The sequence below is a fragment of the Apis mellifera genome, linkage group LG12 (assembly GCF_003254395.2).
Source record: "Apis mellifera strain DH4 linkage group LG12, Amel_HAv3.1, whole genome shotgun sequence".
Taxonomy (NCBI): domain Eukaryota; kingdom Metazoa; phylum Arthropoda; class Insecta; order Hymenoptera; family Apidae; genus Apis; species Apis mellifera.
Genome location: NC_037649.1, coordinates 6,900,601 through 6,914,493, shown reverse-complemented (window position 1 = coordinate 6,914,493; position 13,893 = coordinate 6,900,601). Strand labels below are relative to the sequence as shown.

Below are 13,893 nucleotides of genomic sequence, written 5' to 3'. Positions count from 1 at the left end.
TTTCTTCGGAATAGTGCCAGAGCATTTTAAAGCTTTCACGATGTTTTAGATTTTACAGCTTTCTTCCAACTTAAAGCATTTTCTAAAGTGTTGCGCGGCGTTTCAGAGCCATTCCATAACGCTCCAAAGATATTTAGACCGTTCTCCAAAGCTTTCAACAGTCATCTCTCGAATCTCTCGAATCGCAGACCCCCGCCAAACATCACCTTTCCCCTCCTGAAAGAACGGAACGGAATCGATCGCCGTAAATCATCCTTTATATCGCGCCTCTTACTTTTTTTTCGTTCCAAGAAACCAACCACCAACCACGGTTCGCCAACAGGAACAACGAAAAAAATCTCTCGAAAAGAGAGAGAGAGAAGAAGAAAGGGAGGGGGAAAGGAATTGGCACGGAATCCCCGTAAACAAAAGCATAGCGGAACCACAAGTTTCACAAGTTTTTTTTCTCGTTTCCTATCCACTCGGAAGAGGAACATTCAGGAACATTTATCCGGTTGCGCTACATTCGATCGAGAATCTGGTCTCGTTATTCTGCAATCGCCTGCTTTGCCTCGTTACGTCATTGCCCGTGCACCTTCTAAACAGCCACGATCCCAGGGATCGATAAAATGTGTACACAGTCACGATCTACATTCGGAATATGGTATAGCAGGAACTGCACGAGGCTGTGACTCGTGCGCGTGGCTTTCAACCGCTTTTACCTGTGGACAAACACAAAACGATCGCACAAGTTCTAAAATTCATCGGTGTTTATTATTCGTTATCCGATCCATCGAGGAGGGATTGCAGTATCTGTAGTAACTTTTTCTCACTCAGGCGATCCTTCGTGGAGCGTGGAGCGGTATATCACGTCCGCGGGGATAAATAAGAGCGGGCAGGACTCTCTGGAACTGGATTCTGACCGGTGAATGTTTACCGATCGATCTCGAAACTGCGTAACAAGTATTTCTTACGCGAGATCGGATACACATCGTTGGCTGGGAGGCTTAGGTTGCTTGTCAACGATTTAACACGCGTGTTGTTCCTCGAGGCTCGACGGTATCGTAATTATTATATTAAGCGCCATGATTAATAATCTTGAAATGGACAGCTTCCCCTCTCTCTGCATCTTGGAGAAAGATTCAAATGTTGCATTGAATGAAGTTACGTTTATTACTTTTACAAAAATCGAGTTAATCAGGCGAAGAAAATCGATAGAGAAATGTTGTTGTTGAATGCATTGAATGAAGCAATTTTAGAGAAGAGGCAAGTTGAATTTTTTCGTAACTAAAAAGATGATGCATTCTTCGTATAGCTGTCGATCAACGAGGCTTGTCGAGGATAGTCCTATTGTTTGTTCTTATGAGTCTTGCGAATGATAGGAATTCAACGATTGTTCTTCGAGAAAAGTCTTAATTTCCGCAAATTTGAGATTTGAGAAATTGATTCATTGGAGGCGAGTCCAACGACTGGGCTTTTAATTGCTTATTTATAATATTCTCATACTCGAAAGTTATTTAATTCAAGGAATGATTGAATCGAAGAAATGCTTTGCGTATTTTGAATTTTCTTTGAATTTTCGTTCTTTCGCCGCTAATTACAGCTCTAAACAGTCTCTTGGATTAACTTCATGGTATTTCTCCCGCGACGAAGTCGTAAATTTCACGATACAATGTCTCTCTTCTTTGCCAGATCTTCGTTGCCATTGATTTAACAATTAGCTGATTTCCGTGCGGGGAAACGCACGTTATTTCATAATAGACTTTCACGGTGACAAAAACTCGTCGGGATGATGAATCTGGGCACGAAGCGGGCTTCATTCACCGCGGAGAAAGTGTAAATTAACTCAGCGGGTGTATACTCGAGGGAAATCCTATTTTGACGAGAACAAGAGCTTGGAAAGAGAAAAATTTCGATGATAATAGTGATTGCGAAAGTTTATCATCGATGAAATAGTATTCGATAAATTTATCATCGGACAACGGTGTTATTCTCCTTAAAAACATTAACAAAAATAAAATAAAATTTAAATTTATTAACTTGATTTAACTGATTGAATCACACTTCGAATTAACACTGTTTCGATTAATCAACATTCTAGTAAATAATTGTCTAACAAAAATCAGATTTTTCATTTGAAAACCGCCCAAACGATTTCCACTCACGAATAACGTAATATCTTCTAAATCGGTGAATAAAAACGTTCAAATATAAACCAGTCGCAGTCCACAAATTATCCCATAAGTTATCCAACCTGTCCCTTCCTATCTAAACCTTTCTAAAATTATATCTAATTCCAATTTAAAGAACGGTAATATCGGCGTTTAATTTCCACGATCGAATGCCGATAAACCTGTCCAAGTGACGAAGAAACCCGCGAAAAGGAAAGGGAGCAAAACGGAACGTGAAATGTGAAATTTATCCGAAGTGAGGCAGTCGCGTGGATCGACTTCCATTCACTCGAGCGACGAGGCTCTCGAGACCATCAGCATCGACCAGCGTGTCAATTGGCAATCGTTGCCAACTTGGCATCGATCCTCGATCGTTGGACTTCCCTTTCGATTTCCTCGGAATTCAGACGAGATGCCGTTGAACTTGTGCTATACATTTGAGCGGAGGATGCTCGAAAAACTTGGATCCAGCCACTATGGCTAATGTTGAAATGCGTCGCGTGTCCGTGATACAAATCACTTTTCACTGGCACGCTTCGCTCCGTCTGCTTTCGTTCAGGCTGCTTTCCACGCGAGAGAGAAAAGCGCATTTTTCTCTTTCCTTCCTCCTTCTTCCTGTTATCCCGCTCCATCCTTTTACTCTTCGTTTCTCACCTCCATCACTTTTCCCTTCTGGAAATGTTTCGTTATTCCGTGCCTTGGATCCTCAACTTACTTGAAGTTTTGGAGAAGTTTTGTGATAGATAGTTTTGCTTTTTTATATAGAATTTATATAGAGATTTATATTTTTTTTATTTTATGAGAAATAATGTTTATAGTGAGAGATGGATATTTCCTTATAGAAATTATTCACGTTTAATAATTATTAAAAAAGAATTGAAGAAGAATGGGATAATTAGATTGTTTGGGATATATTATTCGGTTGAGAAACACTGTTTAATAGCATCCTGGAAGAAGAATCGAAAATGCTCGGATAAACTTCCTCTTGTTCTTTTGTAAAAGTGTATATATACTTTATGAATATTCAATAAGGATATATCGAATGATACAAATCACTTTCGATGGTACCCTATGATTTACGCGTTGCAAATAATACTTTTACTTTTACTTTGTCGAAGAAATTTTCAAAAAAAAAAAAAAGAAAGAAAGAAAGGAAAACTTTTGACATGTACGAAACACGCGTATAAAATGATCAGATTAAAAAGTGAAATAAATTACGCGGCACGTGCATAGATCGGTACGCGATTAACATGGAAATATATAATACCGTCTTCCAACGATGGTTTTCGTGTGCCACGAGGTGAAGTTAGGCCAATAATTTCACGGAATCGGTAATCGATTCTCGATCAGGTGAAACAGGTTTTCAATCGATTTCGTCAGAAGACACAAAATGTCACTTCCTCCATGCATCATTCGATAATTACGACCATCTCTCTCTCTCTCTTTCTCTCTCTCTTCTTCGTGGACAACCGGAAGGCGGCCTCCAGGATGAACAGGCAAGATTTCCTGACGTAACGGATCCTTTCGATACGCTCAAACCTCCGATATAATCGCTTTTACGAGCTTTCGCCGTGATAGTTACTCTATAACAGGTGGCGCGTGTCCGCTCTTTATGGTAACGAATGATTAAATAGTACGGCGTGAAACTAGTTTAAATCAACTCGATGACGGAATACAGGGAAAAATAACGAAAGTAATGGTATTATCTAAATACATTGGTATTAATCGAATGGTTTCGATATATTTTGATACTTTGAATAATTAGAATCAAACAAGTCAAATCGATTTGCTCTCTGTTCACTCCTTGTTATTGCTAAAAATATTTAGTTAGTTACGTTCGATGTTTACATACGCGTTACGCATCTTATTCGGATTTAAAATTAATTAATTTAATACGATGATTGAAAGAGAGAATTGACTACATCTTCCTGTTCAATTATCATCGATCAATCGACCAATCGATCCATGTTGTTATTTTGTCTATTTTTATTTTTATAAACAAATTGATCAAATCAATCATTTATAATAATTTTGTAAATCGATCGAACGTTACAATATCGTAATATCGTGATATTCAACATTGCACCAGATTTACAAATGGCAATATATAAATGTCTTTTCGCAGATTGAAGGCGATCATTTTCGATGATATTTCAAAAAAAACTAATAACCGTTTGATCATTAAACCGGATCGATGACGATATTTTTGACGATAGACAAAAAAAAAATGGAAAGGAGAAATCGAAACTCGGCGAGGCAGCCGCCGATATTTTTACCCGATCCGGGAACACCGATAAATATGCGTACCACTTGAATAAATCTCGGCAACCGTCGCGTTATTCGACCGCTTTCGAAATCCAGGTTAGACACGCTTAACACGCCGTTCGTTGATCTAGGGATTTTTCATCGATCAATAAATCCACCTATATTTCAATAATCCACCGATATTTATTAAGTATATCGAAATATGGAGTTCTATATTTCATTCCAAATACGAACATGTTGCGTGTCAACTTCTTTAGAATAACAAGATCGAAGATCAGATCAGATCAGATCTCTGCATCGACGGATCTCCTAAAAGTCTAAAAGTCTGGATCCAACTGGTTTCGATTCGAAACGAGGGAAAATTTGTACAATCGAAGTAAATCCAGATGGAAACGGAACGGAGAGAATCGAAAGAATACGACGGGACCACCGGTCGACCAGCCTATCGAGCGTCCACGCAATGAAACTTCTGACAGATAGAAGAACGAAAACGCAGTTGGAGCATAGACACGCGAGCAGGCGCCCCTCCACGTGCACCTACCACTGTGCGAGGAAGTCAGACGGGCTCTTAGACGGTTGGAAACTGGCGTCGTAGAAGGGCGGCCAAGTAAGCCGCGACTTTAGCGGCTCCAAGAACCCCACCTAAAACCCCTTCACCTTCATCAGAGGAAGGAGCCGGGAGCCGTTGCGGGGAAGGGGGATAGGGGAGAGGGAGAGGGAGAGGGAGAGGGAGGGGCTAGAGGACTCGAACGTCGCTTTTTCCATACCTTCATGCCTTGATGATTATTAGCGCGGCGCCTTACAAACATCCGGAGGTATTACCACCTACCCGATATCGCCACCACCTACCACCTTGCCGGCCGATAGTCCCTGCCACCTCTCCGCCCCCCGTCGGTTGCACGTCGCCGATCTGAAAAGGAGGTGAATGCGCGCGAGAGTGTATCATTGGACAAGGAATTGGGGCAGGAGCCAATAGTGAGGAGCGCGAGGTGGAGCGATAGGTTTTAAATAGATGTACAAGTGCACACTGTGGACTACGGGTAAAGGATTTAAGAGCGGCACACACACGCGTGTCCCTCCGCGGCGGGAATTGAATTCGGGAACCGGGAATTCCGTGACCTCGCGGGCCCCCGGCTGTTATCGAAACAACAACAACAACAACAACGACGAAAGGTTGTCCTCCTCCGTCGTCAATCGTCACTCGCATCGAAGTAGCCTCGCGAAGTAGTTAGTTGGTGGTAGTTTTTCGCTTCCCCTGGGGCCTCTATTCGCCGGTGTGAAAACGGCGACGAGAGAGAGAAGTGACGGTCGAGATAGAGCGCGGCGACCACAAAGAACGTCTCAGTCGGCGCTGAGCCATTGCCTCAGCAAGTCCATTGCCACAAGTCGGAGATCTAGTTCCAACCACGGAGAAACTTCCCGCCAAACAGCATGAGATCGCACTTGGCCGGCTGCCGCAACGCGACGCTCGTCCTCGCCACGATCCTCTTCGTATGGGCGAGGATCACGATCGCCATACGCGTCACGCAACTGTCAGGCAGGAAGAGCGGTGAGTCATTTCTCTTCTTCTTCTTCTTCTTCTTCTGCTCTCTTCTACACTCTTCCCGTTGTCGTTAACGTTGTTGTGCACGTTGATGCATCCTTCCGTCCTCTTTCTCTCTCTCTTTCTCTCTCTGTCTCTCTACCATGGCGTATCATATAACCCGCTTCTTCCTTCCTCCTATTCTCCCGCGCTTCGATGACCATCCTTTTCTCACTCGCTTGTCGCGCCTCGTATCCTCCTCGTCCTTGAGGGATTCGCGGTCTTCGACCTTCTTCCTCCCGCTGCTTCCTCTTTTCGCTCCGTTTTTTTTCCTCCTTTTTCTCCTTCTTTCCTTTGTTTCTCTCGGCCATCCAGTTATCCACCTCCCTCTCCTCCTCTTCCCCTCCCTCCTTTCCTGTCCCGCAGTTACAGTTAACGTTCTTCTTGCGTTTCCTTCCTCTTCCCTCTCCTCTCTCTGTTTTCCTTCTTCGTGAACTCTTCTTCTCCTCGAACGTCTCCTTTAAGCGTTGTTCAGTTATACGTGGATTTTCGCGCGTCGACCTCGACAGGTGGCCGCGAGTGAAGTGATGATACAAGATCAATTGTGTAGCGAGAAATTATTATTATCCCGGAAAATTATGTGAAGAAAACCGTGGTGATGTGTTTACGACTCATTGGGACGATCGTGTCTTCCCACGCTTCTCCGAAACTTTCGTAAATATAGTCAAAGTAGAAAAGGCAATGCTCTCGTTCAATTTCATTCGACGAACCACGTATGCACCTTCGTTTCTTGATTTCGACTTGAACGAATGGGGTGTCATTTATTTGCTTCGTATTCGCCGATATCATAAACGAGTGGATTGTACACGATCTTTCCATCAAATTGAATCGAATCACGGCAGAGCACGTGGAATGCACGCATCCAGGAAAAAGAAGAAGAAGAAGAAGAGGAAGAAGAAAATTGATCAATGATCGAAAACCGCAAGTGGAATCTTTTATCATCGTTTTATAATTGCATCGAGAGCAAACCGCGGAGAATAAACACACACGCACGCATGCACATACATACACATTCTCGTCAAACTGGGTCGTCACGAAAGGGATTAAGCCATTCGAGATTCTTCGTGGTTCGTTCAATCGTTGGATTCAAACGTGTTCACCGTCGATACTCGCCCCTTTGCTCCTTTTGCGATGCCTCCTCGACCTGTTTCCACTTGATTTTCCGCAATCTCCATTGGTGGCCGTCAACTGTGAAAACTTTCGATTACGGCCGTAAACTCGATCGGCCAGGCCATTCGACCGGTTAGTCGGGCGCGCGCGCCACCAGTCAGCTGACGAACTTTTAAACGAGGGAAACGGAGACTAACCTAACCGAGTCGAACACGATCCCCGCCTATATAGGAGCAATTGCTGTAATTATGGCAAGCGCGACTAATCGGTATACATGTAGCAATTATTTCCACGTATTTCGAGAAACAACCACAGCGCCACCTATCTCCATTAGTGTCGTTTGATCGGTTAAACGAAGCCTGGAAAATGGTATTTACGAGCATCGTTTGACGAAAATTCGGAGGACGTGTTGATTAATCGGTCAAGTGGGATAGGAAGGTTGGAGATTGCTCGTCGAACGATATATTGGATGAATATAATGTTAATTATAAAAAATTTTATGACGTTTTAGGAAAAATTCGTGGATAATTATACTTATACTCGATAATTCATTTTATCCTGACGGGATGACGAGTGATGATCATCGCTTCGCGTGTCAAAGTATACTTCGACTCGTGATTTTTATCAAGTAGATGTGTCTCGAGATGACAGATTTCTGATTTCTGATCTTTGGATGCTTTGAAATTTATATTTATATTTGAAAGTAAGTGAAAAATTTTTATATTTCGAAGTTTCATCAATTTTGTTAAAATTTATCGTCGAAAATTAATCCCTATATTTTTTTTTTTTTTTTTTGATTGAATTAACTTCTATATATATATACATTTTGACAAATTGGAGAGCTTGAAATTTTGAAGAAAAATTTTGTTATTTCGTAGGATAAATTGTACAGATAAATTTGGCGCGTGGAGAGAGAGACATTTTTTCTGCAGATGCACTTGTTGTTGAAATATTGAGAGGTCGTTGCATAATACAAAGACAAGGGGGGAAATGTAATTGGACATGTAATTTTACGAATTTCATCGGGATTCGTTTCGGTGAGTTCGATATTTGCATACAACGACCGATTGTTCGCGGTGAATTAAACTTTCCAGGTGAATTCATTAACCACGCGAGAGATTTTCTCCCAAGGTATTTGACCATTTGGTACGTACCAAATTCAGAAATTACGGAATGATTACGATATAGTATGTAGTACTACGGTATGGCCTTTCGTTATTCAATCCAAGCAACGTGAAATCAGGTTATTTCCTTATAATCGAGAGTCTAACAGAGCCTAACTATTCTACGGTTTCTCTCGTCGTTAATCAACTGTGCAACTTGAACGTGTAATGAAACGTAGGATCGTATCGACCAACATATCGCGAAAACTATCAAGTTTTGCAAATTTCTTCTTCGAAAGCACTGTCACTTGAAAGTATAAACAAAAAATTAAATGCCTCGAGATCGCCTTGAATCGTTTAAAGAGTTCACTCGACAAAAATCTTTTACACGTTTAGACCAGATAGACCAGAAACTAGTTTTTTTTTTCTTCTGGTTAATAGCCAATGATATGGTATACATTTACACAACATCAACTAATTTAAATCGGGGAAAGGCAAGAAAACGATACTCGGCGATCTCAACTTAATTATCCATCATTTCGAACAGACGATTTGTAAGACATTCGCCTACAACTTTTTCCTCCATTTTCTCTCTTTTCTCCAGTTATCCAGTCGTTGGCATTGCCATTAGAAATAGGTTTTCAGGATGGCATAGTGCCAGCGCATATAACAGTTTATCGCGGACTGGTCGAACAAGTTGTTCACCTACATTTTACAACGTTCACTGCTACCTCGCAGTGACGCGTGCTACCTGATCCTGAATTCCCGCTAAAATTCCATCAAAATGGAGATACATCAAAGTTGATCTGCCAATCTCGAATCTTTCCTGCTCATTGTCTCTCGAGGAATCAGAGACTTTTTTCTCTTCGTTTTTTCGTCTCGCCCGCTTCCATCTCGAGGTATAATCTCGCGTCCTTAACGGTTCGAACGAGAAAACGCATGTCGCGCGTTCCTTGAATGAAACGAGTCAGCGCTCTCAACGACGAGCAGTTGGAAGAGCATCGATCGATCCTTCTTCGTTGAAAACCGGTCTAATGAATGAAATCGCGGGAAGAGGATTTAATTTAGAAAAACGAACGAAACGATCAAAGATTGGAGATCTCCAGAATGAAAACGATCACGTGACAACAAGGATTTCATTTCTGATATCAGATATAAATTTTTCGAATTTTAATTTTTAACTTATAAATATACATTTTTCAGGATTATTTTATTATTAAATCTTCAAAATTAGAATAATTCATCGAGATTTCTTCATGATTAATCAGACAAAAACGGGAAAGAAACTGGCTAATTTAACGCATCTTTGCGCTTGAAATTAATTAATTGTATTGAAACAAAAACTTCGATATTTCGGAGCGAAGAAAATCTAATCGATTCTAAAGGAAAAAAAAAATCTCCCCTTCTGAGATCGAGTAAAAAAGGAAGAAGAAAAATCAACCATCTCGAAGAAAGCGCGGCGCTCTCCACCGGAAATGGGAAACGAGCGGAAGGACGAGGAAGGAAAAAAAAAGGAAGGGAAAAAAAAGTGATAGAAATCGTGGGCGACTTTTGTCCCGGCAACTCGATCGTTTCCTCCCGGTTCAATGGATTGCCGTGTTATCTAGGTTGGATCGTTCGTGCTCGTGTCGAGCGATTTGTTGCGAACTATTCGTGGCGTGTAGGCCGAGGAATCGCAATCACCGGTGAAACCCAGCGACATCAAGAGCCGCGGGTACGTCACGCGTGCGTTCCGTGCGATCCTGGAAATCCGTTAAGAAAATTGATTCTAATGGATTGGAAATTGTGCCCGTTCCATCTCGTGCGTCTCGTTTCAAACGGCATGATTGATTTTACGCTCGCTCGTCCAATTCTATCCGTTTGTCTGTGTTTATTTTATTTTTTTTTTTTCCATTACGCGTCGGTTATGAAATAATGATTCTTCAAGGGAGGGATTTTTTTTTCCTTTTTTTTTGCGAAAACGATGTTACGTGTTTCGTATAATTATATAAAAATGCATTTAGAGGTAAAATTGAATTTTTTTTTTTGTATTTATAATTTAATTTAGTCTAATTTATTCACACGCAGAGAAATTTTTTGAAAAGGAAAAGCTGCTTTAAAAAGGATTAACAAAGAGCGAAATTTGCTTTGCAACGCGAGTTCGACTCGGAATCTTTTCTTCGATTAATCAAAACAGCTCGATGATTTCTTTTCCCTTTCGCAAAATCGGGATTAGGAAATATATCTAAACAAATACGAATTAATAACGGAATGAATGAATCATGTTATTTTCGTGGGTTAAAGAAATTTAATCGCACGTAATAGGAGAGAACGAAACGCGAAAGTTGAAACACGGAATTTGAATTTTAATGTTCGTTCGATTCGTTTTTCATTGGTTCGTTTGAAGATTGAAAAAAAAATATAGAATCTCTGTCATGTTCGAGAAGTGAGCATTACTCGACGGACGTACAATGGATCGTTTATCGAGGAGCAATTCGCCTCACGAACGGTCGCGGTTCTAACGATTCCCTTGGGGGATCCGTTCGTTTCTCAATCTTAGCCACGCGATACGAGGAATTATTCTCAACAACGGTTGAAACAATTACCGTTGAAATTATAACCGATTAAATCTAATGCTATCTTCCAACCCGATCGATTTTATCTAACTATCGCGAAATTATTTTCCCCTTTGCTTCGAATCGGAATAAAATTAAAACGGATTTAATCACTTTGATCTCTTTCTAACAAAACGATTTAAATTTCAGGGAAGAAGCGAGTTACATCTCGCTCGAATAATATTTATATATTATATAATAATTTATTCGATATAATAATCTTGGAGGAAGTCGAATGATAAATTGGTTGGCCCGAATCGAACGATTTCGAGAGAAGTTAAACGCATGATTCCTCGGAACGTTACTCGTTTTCATACACGTTTCACTACTCGAGATAAGTGTTTTTTATCCCGCGAAACATTTTTCTCGTCGGCCCTCGCTCGATTACTCACGATACCGTTCGTTCGAAGCGATAACAGTAAACTTACTACTCCTCGGGGCGAGTCTCTTCCTACGATCGCTCAACCCGTTTGCAGCGCCTTCCGCAGTTATACGCCCGAGGCGAGTCGAACGAGGCGCCTATAAAACGTTCGCCAAACTATAAAACGCTCGATCAAAGACACACTCGGATTTTTCTTCGATACGTCGCATTAATTACAATCGTGATTCGTTCATTTTGTGAAAGTAAACGGAGAAAAAAAAAAAGAAGAAGAAGAAGAAGTTGTAAATAATTGAATTTAGGAGGGAAGGGGGGAAGATGTAACGGTTTTTGGGAGAAAGTTTGACTGACATTTTTTTTTTCTTCTCTCTCGATCTCGAATTTTTTCGCACGATTAAATCTCGCCTAGATCGATCGATGTTCCGTGCGAGTGGTTGATTTCACCCTATTCGCAAGAATGTGTTTAGAGACGTATATATATATAGAAATTGATTGTATCCGTGAAATTCGAAACTTTACGAAGAAATTTTCTTTGATTTTTTTTTTAATTCAAGCCAATAATAATAATATCTTTAAAAATATGAACTCGGATGAAATAAAAGTAATTTTATTCAAATCAGGAAAAAATAGAAAGAAGAATGAGAATTCTTAATTTTCATACATATATCTATAACAAGTTCGAGTTATTCTCTAAATTCATCAAGTGTATAGATAGATTGGAAGAGAAGCGTGATCGATACATCTTTTTCGTCGAATCGAAACTTTCGATCACTCGAATAATTAATCGCGACTTTTCCCTAATAATTCAAACAGTTTTCATTAATTTCACCTGTATTTTCCTTACATGTTGCTACTCAACTACTGCCCACATACCCGTTGTTAATAAAGCTGTCGCGTGAGAAATTCATGTTGAAAAAGTTGAATTTGTCAACGGCTCGTATTCAATGGGAATAAATGGTGGAATTTCGTTGGGCTACGAGCGATTGACAAATATCCTATGATTAATAGTGCGTAAAAATGATAGGCACATACTTTCTTGTCGTTAGAAAACATCGGTGAAATCTTCGATCATCGTTCGAACATCCCACTTCGCCTTAGCTTCTTTCCATCCATTATATTTCGAGTTTCCATTGAAAGTGAAGGGAATTAGAAAATGTAAAATTATTAAAAAAAAAAAAAAAAAAAGGAAAAAGAAAAAGAAAAATTCTTTTAATAAAAATTTGAAAAAAAAAGAATTGAGAAATCTTTCACAGGCGGGCGAGCATAAGGATTTGATTGATAAGAAATAAAGGTTTGGTCGGGAATTGCATTGCATCGGCGGATTGTTTTTCTTGAAATTAATCCGCACTTGAGAAAGGCCGTGCAAAAACGAGTTCTTTTCACACTTGCTCCAATAGCCGGCACATAGTTCACAACCGAAACAGTAGCACGCGAAAAAGGAAAGTAGACGTGCATCGTGAGTTCAAATTGTTTTTCGGTCGAGAGACAAGTCACGTTGTACAACTGTTTTCCATTTCAAAAGCTTTGGAAAAGCCGATACATTTTTGATTCGATAAATATATTTTTCGCGGCAATTTATTTATTTATTTATTTTTCGCACTATATTGCTTACTGCGATAAATTTCAACTGCGACGTGATATGTATCTACCTACACGAAAATTATATGGCAACTCGCGCGCTCCTCTTTCTTTCTCTACAATAATAGCGGGGCAATCATTTTCAACCTATTAATTTGAAACTTGGCGTGGAAAATGATAAGTGTAAGAGACATTTAAAAACGTACGCGCAGATACTCACGATACTGCGATCTCGATGGAAGAGAAAAATTACAATCTTAATTATTGACTATTGTCCTGTGCATAAAATACAATTGTATGCCCCGACGACGCGATTACATTGTAGAACCGAGGAGAATTAGATTTTAATGCACGCGTACCAACGACACCCATACACAATCGTCTCGACAAATTTTTAAAAAGAAAAAGAAAAACGAAGACGCTCGAGAACGCTTGTTAACAAAAATTCGTTACTCGTCACACAGTCGTGATTCCTTCGTTCCATCCTAATAACCAACCCAACTTATTAACCACGATAGAAATACGATATGCAACGCGCTGTACATTTTCACGCCTATTATATCATTCCTTATCTTCTGGATCCGTAATCACCCGTTTTCTCGAGATCCAGATTTATTTTCATCATAGAAATATAACGATTGCATCGGTCCCCAAACTCTCGATTCTTAACTTAAACGAACGAGAGCCGGGAAACGATTTCACCTGCGATTGCGCTCACGAGTTCAAGACTCTTAGATTCTCAGATTCTTTTACTCGTCCAAATCGAATTCTATTAAGCTTAAGGGAGGAAACGGAAAGGCGAAAGAAGTCGTTTCCTGGAATCGATGCAATAATGGTAATAATGGCGGCCGGTTACGTCCACACATCCGGTCTGGCGAGTGTTTCTTCGATTAACTTTTGCCCGGGTGACGCTTTATCCACGAGAGAGGTTCGCAGTCATAAACTCTGGCTTCCCACTCTTTCAACGACAATAGGCGAACAATACACTTTCTTGTCCACGCGATGAAGCAAATTGTCGGAAGTGTCGGAAAGGGAGAAGGTGAAAAAAGATTGATGATCATTTTTCAAACGTGGTTGGATAATTTGAAAACTTTCGAACGAGAAGAGATTAGATTAGAAAAACGAATCTTTT

The 13,893-nt window shown here is 40.3% G+C and overlaps 1 protein-coding gene across 1 annotated transcript in view; it reads left to right on the top strand.

Moving 5' to 3' along the window:
* Window positions 1–5,434: 5,434 nt before the first annotated feature.
* LOC410365 (laccase 2) overlaps window positions 5,435–13,893 on the top strand; it is a 52,190-nt gene continuing 43,731 nt past the window's right edge. The window contains exon 1 of the mRNA XM_006562254.3: window positions 5,435–5,964. Coding sequence (XP_006562317.1) covers window positions 5,847–5,964 — 118 coding nt within the window. The 5' untranslated portion in view covers window positions 5,435–5,846. The remainder of the gene's footprint in view (window positions 5,965–13,893) is intronic.